The 13449-nt window shown below is 43.5% G+C and overlaps 1 protein-coding gene across 1 annotated transcript in view; it reads left to right on the plus strand.

Annotated features, from left to right (window-relative positions):
* The first annotated feature begins 4591 nt into the window (after window positions 1–4591).
* The window catches only part of ASPG (asparaginase), a 44669-nt gene continuing 35811 nt past the window's right edge, over window positions 4592–13449 (plus strand). The window contains exons 1-3 of the mRNA XM_066551798.1: window positions 4592–4777; window positions 9607–9736; window positions 12299–12410. Coding sequence (XP_066407895.1) covers window positions 4615–4777; window positions 9607–9736; window positions 12299–12410 — 405 coding nt within the window. The 5' untranslated portion in view covers window positions 4592–4614. The remainder of the gene's footprint in view (window positions 4778–9606; window positions 9737–12298; window positions 12411–13449) is intronic.

Consider the following 13449-nt stretch of genomic DNA (forward strand, 5'->3'; position numbering starts at 1 on the left):
ATTTTACAATGACCTCAAGTGCCTGGGGTTCCTAAAGGCAAAAACAACCAGTGAAGACTGAGACAAAGGTGGCATTGTCAGCTTTCCCGTGTCCTTTGTCACCAAGTGTCCTGCCTTGGCCCCACCTTTTCCCTAGTCACACTTTGGCTGCTTAGTTACCTTAGAAACCTTTCTTGTTGAATCTTCATATCCCTCTGTAAATTCAATTTCAGGTGAGCCTTGCCTTTCATAACAACACACCTGCATATTCTGACAGTACCTCTAAATTCCTTCTGGGACACCTGTCCCTTCTTCCACCTCTTGAACACTTTATGTGCTTAATTCTTACCTGGAGTTAATTATTCATCCATGCAGGCCTCCTACCTCTGCTTGATCTCTTCCTTGTTGGAAGGGACAGTTGTTGAGAACAGAGAAGGTCATCCTCAAAATGGGTCAAAAATATACGGAGGTTTCTTAATAGGTTCGTTATTTTTGATGGATGATCTAGCTAGGCAGTCACCTCAGCTGTTGTGAAACAACATAAATAAAGGTTCACCAGAGCTTCCAGGAGGCCTGCAGGAAGACTGCGTGTTGGACTTGATTTTGAGACAGCTGTCACACACAACGGTGTTTTCCTTTCTCAAGATGAAACAAACTCCACAAATCCTAGGTTCAGAGAAGAGGGTCTCACCTCTGGTTAGCAAGCTGCAGCTTTGCTGTAGTTTCTCCAAGAGAATTCTGTTCCCTCAGGCCATCATCTGTTGGACTCTTTAAAAGCCCTTTGTCTCAGCCAGTTCTCACTCTGGGCAGGTCAGAGTTCAGCAGCAGGAGGTGGTCACTGTAAATGAGCCCGGGACACCTGACCACGGGTCAAGCAAGGCAGAGTCTCTTGGGACTGCACTCATTGTGGCCCATCAAGTCACCATCCCTTCATGAATCAAGTTCCATCTCTGGCCTTCTTTTTCCTGGTAATTCAATTCTCTCTTTGCACTGTAAACAAAAGCTCTTGTAAAATCTATGGGCAAGCTTTTGGAATAGATGCCAACAGCAACACAACACTGCTAGGAAAGGTCAAAGCAGGATCTACATGCACTCATCTGTACCTCCTAAAACTCCACCCAGCTGAAGAAGGACAGTCCTGTTTTTTCTGGAAATGGATCACTTCACACTGACATGCACTCTCACCTTGATTTCCCCACTTGCACTCCCTGCAGAGAGCACAGCTGCCACAGTGCAAGTGGCCACAGGCTCAGCAGGACTCAGCTGGGTTCATTCAAAGCACCCTAATCCCTACACACATCCTCTTTGGGGAAGGAATGGTGAAATTCCCAACTGTGTTATATCCTTTTCCCTTTTGCTGTTCATCCAGACAATGTGATTCTCCTGGAAGAACAGAGCAAGTGCTCTGCAGCACTGCCAAAAATCAGTTGAGGAATCGGGGGTGACATTCCCCTCATCTTTTGGTAACCTCTGTGCCCAGGGGGTATCAGCTGGTGCAGCTCACAGACACTGGGTGTAGGTTGCTGGCACTTAGAAAAGAAGGAGAGACAGAGGCTGAAGCTCCAAAGGAGTCTGGGTACTCCAAGCATCACCTGCTTTGGAAGAGTCTCCCTCTCCTGAGACCCTCAGCAGTTTCATTTCTGTTGCCCAGTCTCTGCCCAATCCTGACCTTCCTTCCCCCTTCACCTCCTTCAAGCCCCAGCTCAGGAACAAAGTGATACTTTCTTGCAGTTTTCTTTGTTTTTCATCATTTTCCTGGTCTTCAACACTCCTCTGTATTCAAACATTATCTTCTGCCACCATCTACCCACAGCACAACCAAAAACCATTCCAGCTCCCAGATGCCTTCCCAGGTAGATGATATTCCCTTCCATCTTGATGTATGTGCATGATTTATCTTGCTTAAAGCAGAATTATTCTACCTGCAGCAGGCAAAGAGGGAACAGATTTTTTCTGGCTTGCTCTTTCCTGTCTTGCTGCTGTTTCCACTGGTCTAGAAATTGACACTGAATTCTTTAAAGGAGGCCCTAGCTCATTCAGCAGATATGGAGAGTCCATTGCCTTCATGAACACCAGTTAATACATCAGAAAGGTCATGCTGACAGACTGTGGGGCTGCTATCCAGCTGTTGGAGACTTTAAGAGGCTGTGAGGGCAGAAACTCTTTCCAACAAGTGCCATCAATGTTCCTTCTCATGTACAGGATGCTGTGAGGTACAGAATGTTAAATGCCACTTTGCCATTTGGGTTCCAAAACTCCCTGCTTTAAAATTGCTGCAAGCCCAGAACTCATGTGCATTAAGTCATCCAAGGCCATCATTCTTCTCTGCTTGCAAGGAAATCACTTATTGGGACATAGCTTTGCCAGTTACGTTTTCAGAGGTACTTTTGTTGCTTCCAGGCTTATGTTGTGAGATGCACAGCCTGGGTCTGTTGTTGAGCTATTAGAAATGCTGCAATCAGTTCTTCCCTGGAAATGAATTCTAAGCTTGAGTTCTCTGCCCTCAGGCAGTCTGGTGCCTGTTGCATCATTCCAGGGATGTGCATGTGTTGCAGTTCTCTGAGCATCTCCATTGGGTTTCTTTTTCTATTGTCAATATCTCTTATTCAGGTGTTATTCCCATTAATTCTGTTACTGGTTTCTCTGGAAGTGGTACCACTTGGTCTTTTGTCCTTCACCCTTCTGTTTGTGCAATGAGTAATTTCTGGACATCATTGTGCAATTTACTTGGGATCACTTTTCTAATCCAAAGATGCCATTCAGAATTGTGTATACTAATATACAAAATTATTATCAGGTGTATGCAGTTAATAGCATACAGTTTTGATTTTTTGAATGAAAAAATATTTTTTATTGAAAAAACCAAAATAAATCAACAGTGTGTAATGTTAAAAAAAAAAGGAAAATAACTTTTTTTTTTTTTTGCCAGAAACATTTTCAAAAGCTGATTATTCTGTGAAAGAAAGTGTTAAATTTCTGAACAACTCTAGTAATCCTACTCAAATGGAACTTCAGTTTTGTTCTTTCTGGAGGGAGTCCCACAGAACCTAAAATGACCTTTCTGTAGAGTTTAAAACTCTTCATCATATTCTTTTCATGTGATCTTGATTCCTTTTTTTCCTCTGAGTAGCACAGGGAAAAGAGTACAATGAATGAAGATGCTTTGAGATCTGTGCCAGAAATGTATGAAGGAAATGGAATGTGTTTCTTTGATACGTAACAGGAATTAGATGTAATTTTTTCATTCTTTTGAAAAAAGTGTTTCCCTGCAGCAGATCCAAATCTTTGTTTGTTCACTTAGAAAATTTCGTTGTGGATGTGTGAATACACACAGTGTATTCCAGCAGCTGGAGTTACTACACTGTTTGTTTCTGCTTTCAGACACTGTTGGGTTTTGTTCAATAGCCTACAGTACAGGTAAAAAATGTAAGTAGCAGCTGTGCAAAAAGGGTTTGGGGGTCCTATGGACAAGTCATATATGAGGCAGCAAAGGGTCCTTGCAGTGATGAAAGCGAAGGCTGGGCTGCACTAGCAGGACAATTAGAGCCAGCAAACAACAGGGGAATGATCACTGCCCTCTACTCTTCACTTGTGGGACCACATCTGGAATTCTGTGCCACGGTTTGGGCCCCTCAGACCAAGAGAGATATTGACAACGTGGGAGGAGAACATAGAATTTATTCCTTTTGGAGTCACAGGAATTGGAAATAGAAGAAATTGCTCGTACTATCCCACAATCCCTATTTTTACCTTCATTTCATTTAGAAGGTGCAGTGCAGAGTACAAACGACGTTCATATGACCAGGAGCCAAAACAACTCTACCACGTTGCTACAGGAAGTATGTTCTTCCTTTGCCGTACTGAGTAACTCAGGCACTTGAGTGACACGTTTAGCCTCAGGTACTTGTGCAGCAGCTACTTCTCAGCTCATGCAGCTTCCCAGCAGCTACTGCCCCCAGTAACTGGCTCACTGCGTTTTAGCCACTTGCTTTGCTGATTTTGTTTTACAGTTATAACAACAGTAATAACAAATCTTACGACGTCAGAGCTAAAGATTTACCAGATTTCCTTGAAAACAACTTCAGCCTCCTCACAGCTGCTCTCCTACCCGATCCTCAAAGGAATCCATCTGGGTGGAAGCTGAGGGTGCAGATTAAAACGCTGGTATGGAGGGGGCAGGGGTGCTGTTTTGGGAGACGCTGGGTGAGCAGGAGTCGCCTCTGAGGCCAGGTAAGCAGGAGCAGTTCCCACCTTCTTCCCCATGAAGGAAAAAGAGGAAATGAGGAAAAAGAGGGCGACGCAGGTGCTCTGGCCGGGCTGACCCTGAGCCCTGTGTCCCCTCTCTCCTCCCCGGGCCCAGAACGCGCGGCTGCTCTTGGCTTCTCCTTCAAGCATGAAGGGCTTTGCCATCCGCCCGGGCCGGCGCTGCCCGCAGCGCAAAGTGCAGGGGGCGGTGCCGGGGCTGCTTCTCACGGCCGCTGCCCCTCACGGCCGCTCCCCGCGCTCGGGCGGGCCGGCACGGCGGCTCTGCCCGCCCCCGGGGCAGCGGGAAGGGCGGCCCCGCCCCCGCCCTCCCGCCCTCTAAAACTCCCCGTTGTCCGGGCGGCCGGGAGGTAGCGGATCCTGCGACGCGGGATGGAGGTGGCGGCGGGACAGCCGCGCTCCCTGCTCAGAGCCCTGGCCGGGCCCCGGCCCCAGGAGCGCCCCGGCTGCCCCCCGGCCCCCTCCGCCAAGGCCGAGGCGAGGGTGCTGGTCATCAACACGGGCGGCACCATCGGCATGGTGCAGGACGTCAAGGGTGAGGGCCGGCGGCGGGGGTGTCGGGCCGGCCGTGGGGATGCGGCCGGGCCGGCCGTGGGGATGCGGCCGGGCCGGCCGTGGGGAGCGGGGCTGGCGGTGGGGATGCGGCCGGGGCTGCCTCGGCACGGCGCGACCGCGGGCAGCCGGCGCGGTTTGCGGTGCAGCATCGCTGCTGTGAGCGGCTCCCTCTAATCGCCGGCTCCCATCAGCTGGATCACCCGGTAGCTCAGCTGATGGGCATCCTTGTGAGCGTCACAGCGAGCGGCAGCGGCTTTTGGCAGAGGACAACGTGTTTCCTGCAGCGTGAGTCCTTTCTGCTCTACCTTGCGCACTGAAAATGAAACCGACTTCGTCGCACTAATCGTGCAGGCTGTTTTTAGCCCTAAATGAGCCACTGTCACCGGCCGCCCAGAGAGCGTGTGCCTGGCATTCCTGCTGGGAAGAGCGTGGGCCGCTGGAGCTGGCGGCCGTGACGAGGATTTTCCAGTGGTGACCTGGCAGGCGCAGCGGATGCGAGTGTGGCAGCTGCCAGGTGTCAGGATGGGCGAGATCGGATGCAGTGCCAGTCTTGGGACGGGTTTCTGCTGCTCTCCCACCAGCTCTTGGCTTCTTTCATGAAATCACTGAAGAGTTCTGCCTTGCCTTACCTTACCGAGGGAGGGGGAGGCTTGATAGATATGCCAAACTAGATATGCCAAACTCTCTCCCTGCAGCTGGAAAATGTTTACATCCAAAACTGAACACTGAGATGTGTCAGTATAACACCTGCATTTTATCTGAAGGCTTCTTAGGTACCTACAGGTATATGCTGTGTGTTTTTAGGTGCCCCTAAATGTCAGCAGATAGGTGCTCAAACTCAGCTGACACCTCCACAGGCCCCCAGTCCAGCAGCTGGTTGGAGTGGCACCTGAGCACCCCTTGATCATCACTCAGTAGACACAGACCCCAAGGGATAAGAGAAACATCAACCCATTAGTGTGTCTGGGGAAAAAATGGATTTCAGTCTGGTCTGACTTGCTGTAGGGCTGTGTGCATGCCAGCGTTGGATTAAAGGGAAACAAAGTAACATAAGGAGTGGGAGTGAGAGGGAAACAGTCCAATTTTGGTGAAAATCTCTTTAATTTCTTTCCTTGTTTACTTGGAAGGCAGTGGAGCATCCCAGGGCTTCCGCAGCGTGTGTGTCTCTAGATTCAAAAGCACGGGTACTTGTGATCCCTACGACAGAGTTTTGTGCTCCTGTCTGAAATACCCTCTTTGCTTCTTATTGTAGGATTGAAACACTTGGGGCTTCACCTTGGAGCTTCCTAGACTTGATTTTTTTCAAATACATGTCCTTTCTTCTCAGGAGATGGTGATTGGCTGATCCTTATTATTGTAGTAAAGATGCTATAAGGTGTTCTTTGTTTTTTTTATGGCTGTCATCTTTGTTTCTAATCTGTCAAAGTTGTAAAAAAAAAGTCCATATTTCAAAGCCATGTGCTGACTTGCCTTTCTCAGTTTGCATTGTTTATACTAAAACAATTTCCTACTTTTATTTCCTCAGCTTTCTAAATGCCTCTTTTAAGTGAATAAATTATAATTACGTGTCTCATTCTTTTATGAATGAACTTTATAACCTCTTCTCATCTTGTTTTTTTCCTTTTGCTTAACAAGTGTCAATCATTACAGCATGTGCAAACAATCTAACAGTTGTGATCCAATGATGCTGACTTGCTGCATCCTGTGGGGGGGTTTTGACCTGCTTTTCATACCCACATCTAGCTGCAGAGCAGCCAGAATACCTCTTTCAGAATATTTGGCAGTCTTTAGTGTTCAGACAGAAGCTAATGAAAGGGCATGGGAAAGGCAGCATGCTTCAAGGGAAGATACAATAGATGCTCATTTCTTTTATTTATCAGTGGATGGAAAGTGCCTGTTTACAACCCTTCCTAGAACTACAAGTGTTTTACTTCAAGTATGGTGAAGAGAAGTAGCTCATCTGGCAACTCCAGCATGTCTTGGAAATTCCTGTTGGAATTTCTGCACACCTACATTACCTGTGCAGGAGTCATTTTCAGAGGATGAATAGTCTGTTTCAGTTTATGTGACTTGGATGATAACCAGACTCAGGTACAGACTCTCTCATTCATGTTTTTATTCTCAAGCCACTTCAGTGCATTTTAAAAGTTTCTTACTCCTACTTATTTCCTCCTACATTAGTTTCTTTTGGCTTATCAGTAGCTCATTTCAGAAAGAGAACCTTACTGCACTCCAGAGTGAGGTTACTGTGATAGTGATCTTTCCATCAAGTTGCCTTCAGGAAGATCTTTTCCTTGGGCATGTGGGCTAGGTCTCTTTCCTAGCTTTTACCTGTAATAAGGAAAAAAAAAAAACCAAAATCCAAAAATCCAAGTAGAGCTAAGTTAAATACCCTTTAAAAGATTACTTATCTTGGAATAGTCTATTTAGGTAGCTTAGTTATTTGTCTTTTTTAGACATTCTAGATTGCTAAAAGACTGGCTGCTGTAGTCCAAACCTTTTCCTGTTTGAAATCTTTGTACCTCACTTGTGAAAGCTCCAAGTAACATAACTGCTGCAATTAATATTTTTGCTCCCTGTTCTCTGCAGCAGCACAGGTTGCAGGATATCTTGTTTGGCAGGTAGCTATAACTGTGCTATCTATAGCACCAGAGTGAAAAGCAGCGTCCTGGACTGTAGGTGAGACAAAACCATGATTGTACTCCTTGGCCACAGGTGCCTGTTTGCCATTCTGCCTTTGTCCACCTGCTCTGTGATGCCAGGGCTGGCCAGCTGACAAGGGACAGGACAGAAGGTGATGAAAGCTATTTGGACAAGTCACACAGCCTGCCCCTTCTCTGCAGGGGTGAAGTTGTTTCAAATACTTTGTCAACAAGCTTGGCTCACAAAAGCTGTTTTCCATGTGTAGTAAAGTAGAAGTGTTCTTAAAACCATTGCACTTGAGTTCCCCCGTGTTTGCTTCTTGAAGCTGTAAAGCAGAAATCACTGCTAGATGTGGATGCATGTGAGGGGCTGTCTGGGTTGTAAGTGGGTCATTTTGGATACATCTGCAGAATGCCTTAAAAACGTTTACATTCAGTGCAAGCAATTACAGAAAAATCCTGACAGATTTGTGATTAAGAGATGAGGAACTGCTGTTTATAGAGAAGGGATTAAAGAACATTAACGTACATCAGCTCTCCAGTTCCTGTGGCAAATACAAAAAATAAACAGTCTAATCCACTGTCAATATTCAGAGCAAGATGAACACTGGACAAACAGAAGAATAATCAGAAAACACCCAGGAAACACTTGAAACTGGGCTGCATTTCCGAGCCAAAATGACTCAATGCCCAGGCACTGCAGAAGTGGCCATTTGTGACTAAGCTAGGAACATCCTTAATAGGAAAAGCAGGGATTATAGCTGAATGAATGAAACATCCAAGGCTTGAAAGTGTTTTAAGTATATTTTGTAAAACAAAGTATTCTGGCAGAAATCCAAAGAAATCCACTCAAATGCTGTTGCTGTCCTGTGAGGAAGTTGGCTATGAAGAGGCCCCCTTCTTAATTTAAGGCAAGCCAGGAGGGAGATCAGGGAGTTCTTAAGGATTTTTCCATCAGCTTGGAAAGTAAATGGAAAAAGCTAGAAATACTATTGAAAATATTTTCTGGGTTTTGAGTATTTGAAATAAACCACGCTGTTTGAAGGTGAACCAAAAATAATTAGAGGTGCTAACTTGGATGAGAATCATGTTTAAATAATCAGAACTAGGAAATAGGAGAGAATTCAAATAGAAATAACTAGAACTAACAGAAGTAGAATAATGAGGTTTAATGGTTTGTTTTCCATATAAACTGGTGATATAAAACTGAGATTAAACTGAACTTGACAAAATCTTGAAGTCCAGAAGGAAGTACCTCTGTTGGAAGTTCCTTGTAAGAAAACTGTCTCAAGAAGTCAGACTTCAGAAAACCAGGGTGGCTTCTGATTCTGGATGCCAGGACTGTTGCTGTGATTCCTGAAGCAGGGTACTGGGAGATGAGTTGCAGGCTGGCTTCACAGGTGAACTCAGTTCTGTGATGCTGAGGACTGTAACATCACAACATTAGGTGCCTTTCTGGCTAACAGAGAACAACATGCAGATTCCCTTTGAAATATCTGTTTGCAACCAGGACACCTGCAGGTCCACCAAACACCAAACAAGTTCTTAGGTTAGTTTAAACAGCAGCTGTTTTAGGGTCCCTGCCACAGACAGTCCCTATCATGGGCAGGGAGAGGGAGAGCAGAGTTGGAGATGCATCCACGCTTTCAACGTTTTCTATTCAGAGGTTTAGGCACTTTTTAACCTTCTGTCAGTTCAGATGTTCAGTCCTAAACCTGCTAGGGGAAAGTACCTAGTATATATCACAACTGGGTGCTTTTTAAGTCTTTTACTACTATTACTAAGTAATAGCTATGGCAGATGTGAAAGAGAATGGTAGCTTTTTGCTACAGTTGCAAAAATTGGCTTCCTGCCCCTGCTTCTAATAAGTATTTGCAGACAAGCAACAATGAAAAATAGGTCAAAGCACAAATGTTTGATGTGGAGGAGATTTGAAACATTATTTCTCTTAAATAAAGGATTTATCTACTTCAAGTCAAGAAAAGAATAGCTGCATGAATATTTATTAGTTATGTTCATTTTTCATGGTTTTAAACTGGCAATAGACTGTTTAATTTGGAAGGATGGGCAAACTGCTGTGTAACTTGTCTTCTTCCCTCCTTACCATGCCACTCACTTCCTTCCATCCCTGCTCTTTTATTCACTTCCTTCATTCTTTGTTTATAAGGGCTTGCTCCTGAGGCCAATAAATTAGTAAGCAGTTTGAAAACGATGCCGATGCTGCACGACGAGGCGTACGCCCGGGAAACAAAGCTGAACAACTGCCATGGATTCCCAGAGAACACACTGGTGCTCCCGTGAGTACAGAGGGGTTAGCAAATACCTGCTTCTTTTTCAGGTAATTACATCTCTAGGCATTTGACATGAAGAATCTGTAATGAGATTAGCAGAAATGCTTATATTATTTTAAAAGAAAAAAGTCCACCATGTTTGTGTGATAAAAATATGTGTTTGGGTATATTTGCAATGAAGTTCCTTAGAACTGCTTGAGAAATAACTTACAATAGGCAACAAGTAACCATTCTGGGCAATCTATTCCTGGATTTTTTTTTTAATATTAATTTGCTGCTGTGCAAACATACAAATATTCTACATAAACTATGAAAATGATATACAGCTCCATGTGAATCATCTTCAGCATATGTCTGAAAAATGTAATTAATGCATCTGTGAATAGGCCTCATGCTTTAGTTCTGCAGGCCTTCTGTTTTTAAAAGCCCTAAAAGCTGATTGTTTTTCCCAAATTTATGCAACATTATGATAATAAGCAATGGGCTTATAATTAATCTGCACTGCTTCTTAACTGTTGGGCAGTGGTTAATAAGCTTATAGGTTTTATTTAGAGGGCAGTATGATAATATGAAATATTCCCTAGCTGTGATGAATGACTGTACCCCTGTAAACATGGCAACTTTGCACAAACAATGATTTTACACAGTTGTTCAAAAATAAATGGGACCATAGCTGGTTTTCTATATGAGTAAAAATGGATACTCATTAATCTTTGTGGAGAAAACCAGGATATTCAAAGAAAATTAAAGGTTTATGAATTTTTTTCTACTTTGTATTGAGGTCTCTATAAAACTTTTAAAAGTAACCCCTTAAAAGGCAGATAGCAGGAAAAGGAGTAAAGGAAAAAACTAATGGACACCTGGGTGCAGTAGTATTTATATGAATATACAGTTTGTGTTAAATATGATGCTTACATAAGGAAAAACTGAGCTCTATTATGACATGGTGCTTGAATAACTTTTAAATACTTAAGGGATTAGAAACATAACAAAGCTAGACTAATATACCTGTATGAGTCCTGAATATACTTCTCTTGGCACATCTTTCCCTGAAAACCAGAAAAGCTTAAAACAATCATTCACATAAAAAACCCTGAGGTTTAAAAACTAAACTCATCTTGTTTTTCTGGCACTGCTGAGTGCTGTTTCTGGAGGTTAGTTGTGGCAGTTTGCCATCTTGTCTTTTGTGCTAGCCAAGTGATATTTTAACTAGGTGGTTGAGAAATATTGTGACTTCCTGAGGGGAGAAATTTTTGTGAACTTTGTATATCGGTGTGTAACGTCAGTATAAGAGGAATGACATGATCGTTTTTTAGAGAGAGGCATCAGAAGCTGAAGACAGGGCTGGTTTCTGGTATCAGAATGTCATATTTTATTCAAACAGCACATTTTCAGGAGAGCTTTCTTGTCACAGATTTTCAGCTGACTTCCATAGTTACTCTTAGCACGTGTAAATGTGATATCCAGCAAGGAAGTTTTTCATGTGAAGTCTGACTTCATAGGTACAGGATGTCAGTTTAAACACATTGTTTAAATGCTCTCTCTGCTGTATGCAACAGTCTTAGAGGCTTCATAGGGGGAATGAGTCTACAGATTTTATTAGAAGTCTCAGGTGACTCGAAAAAGGGAAATACTGCACCCAACTTCAGAAAAGGATAGAAAAGAAAATCATGGGACCCACTGATCTGTCAACCTCCCCTCTGGGAGGGGAAGGGAAAGTCATGAAACAGATCTTTCTAGAAGCTCTGCTAAGGAACATGGAGGACAGGAAGGTGATTTCAGCTAGCACAGCTTACTGGGACTTCCTGTGAAACTTTGATGTTGTCCCCTACAAGATCCTTTTCTCTAAATTGTAGAGAGATGGGTTTGATGGGTGGACTGTTCAGTGGATGAGGAATTGATTGGATGGTTACAGGCAGAAGGTGGTGGTCAATGGCTCAGAGTCATGATGGACATCAGGGACAAGTGGTATTTCTCAGGGGTCTGTATTGGGACCAGTGTTATTTAATATCTCCATTCATGACAGGGATGGAGGGATTGAGGGCAGCCTCAGCAAACTTGCAGATGACACCAAGCTGAGTGGTGCTGTTGACACACCTGAAGAGTGGGATTCCATCCAGAGGGACCTGGGCAAGCTCAAGAACTGGGCCCATGTGAATCTCATGAGGTTTAACAAGACCAAGTGCTGGTGCTGCACCTGGGTCAGGGGAGCCCTGGTAACCATCCAGGCTGGGATGAACAGATGGAGAGCAGCCCTGCCCAGAAGGACTTGGAAGTGCTGGTGGATGAGAGGCTGGACATGACCCAGAAATGTGCACTCACAGCCCAGAAACCACCCATGTCTGCCTCCCAGGTTGTATTTATTATTAGATTAAATTTAGGCATTTATGCTTTAAACTACATCAAGCCATGAACTTTTAAACTTGGAATTTAATTTCCAGATTTTTCACCTAGATATGGGGGATGGGAAGGAAAAGTGTGAAAACTACTGATTTAAAGAAAAAATCAGAAAGTGATAAGTTGATATTAACACTAAGATTTTTTTTTTTCAATTCTCTTTCTTCATAGTCTCTCCAAGCAAAACAAGAGAATTTTTTACACAATCCTTGAGCTCTCGCCACTGCTTGATTCTTCCAACATGACACCAGATGACTGGGCCAAAATTGCAAAGAAACTTGAGGTTTGGGATATAAATTCATTTTTCACTTAAACAAAACCAGCAGTATATCTAGTATACTTAGGAAGATAAAACAATTCAGTAGCATTTTACATATGTATTTGTTTCTTTAAATGTAAAGTACCTTAATTAGTGACTTGCAAAGTAAGAAGTACTGTGCTTGCAAAGTTTGCAGAATTTTTGTTTCATTTGAAAATGTTGTCAACTCCTTAAAGTTATGTCGTTCTTCCAAGGATGAGCCATGCCATAATTCCATACAATAAAATAAATTTGCAGCTGTGATTGAATAAGACATGTAATATGTAGGTTGATGTGTCCTAAAACATTGACTTAAATTCACTGTCCAAAAATGTTGAATAAAATCCTTAAGTGTGGGTAACTTAGCTGAAGGTTGCTTAGTTACACATCATTTGAGTGTTCAAATAGCTTAATAGTTGGTTATTGACATAGAAAATAATTGAAGGTCTTTATGCAATTCTTACTCTGAGCACACATGGACTGGACTAGCTTTAGCTTTGCAACCAGTAGGAAAAATTGCTACCATGGTTAGGTTTTCCACAGTGGAAAATGTTTAAAGCCCTAGATATTTCTGCACAAATAGATAAACTGATTACATCCTTCTCTAGAATTAAAAAAAAAATAAAAAATCAGCATTTCTGTGCTCCTGTCCCTTGTCTGAACTTAGCTGTGTGCTTTTAAAAAAAGCAAAACTGCAAAACACTTCAAATGCTTCACACCAGGAATTCATACATAGCTGACAGAAATAAATAACTGTGGGGCTAGGAAGATACTGCTCTCCCAGTCTGTGATAGTGAGCTTTATAGTGTAAATTCCCTTCTTCCACCACGCTTAGCAATGCATGAACAGTTCAATAATGCAGGCAATGCTGCTGAAGGTTCAGCATCAGCAAACTTGGGAGGTTGCTTGTGCTATCAAATACAACTTGCCCAGGCACAGAAGAGATGGATCTGGTGTCTTCATGGAAAGTCTCTAGGATGAAGCAGGGGTGCAGTTGGGAAAAGCCCAGGGCCAAGAGAAGGCA

Source organism: Molothrus aeneus, chromosome 6, assembly GCF_037042795.1.
Source record: "Molothrus aeneus isolate 106 chromosome 6, BPBGC_Maene_1.0, whole genome shotgun sequence".
Classification (NCBI taxonomy): Eukaryota; Metazoa; Chordata; class Aves; order Passeriformes; family Icteridae; genus Molothrus; species Molothrus aeneus.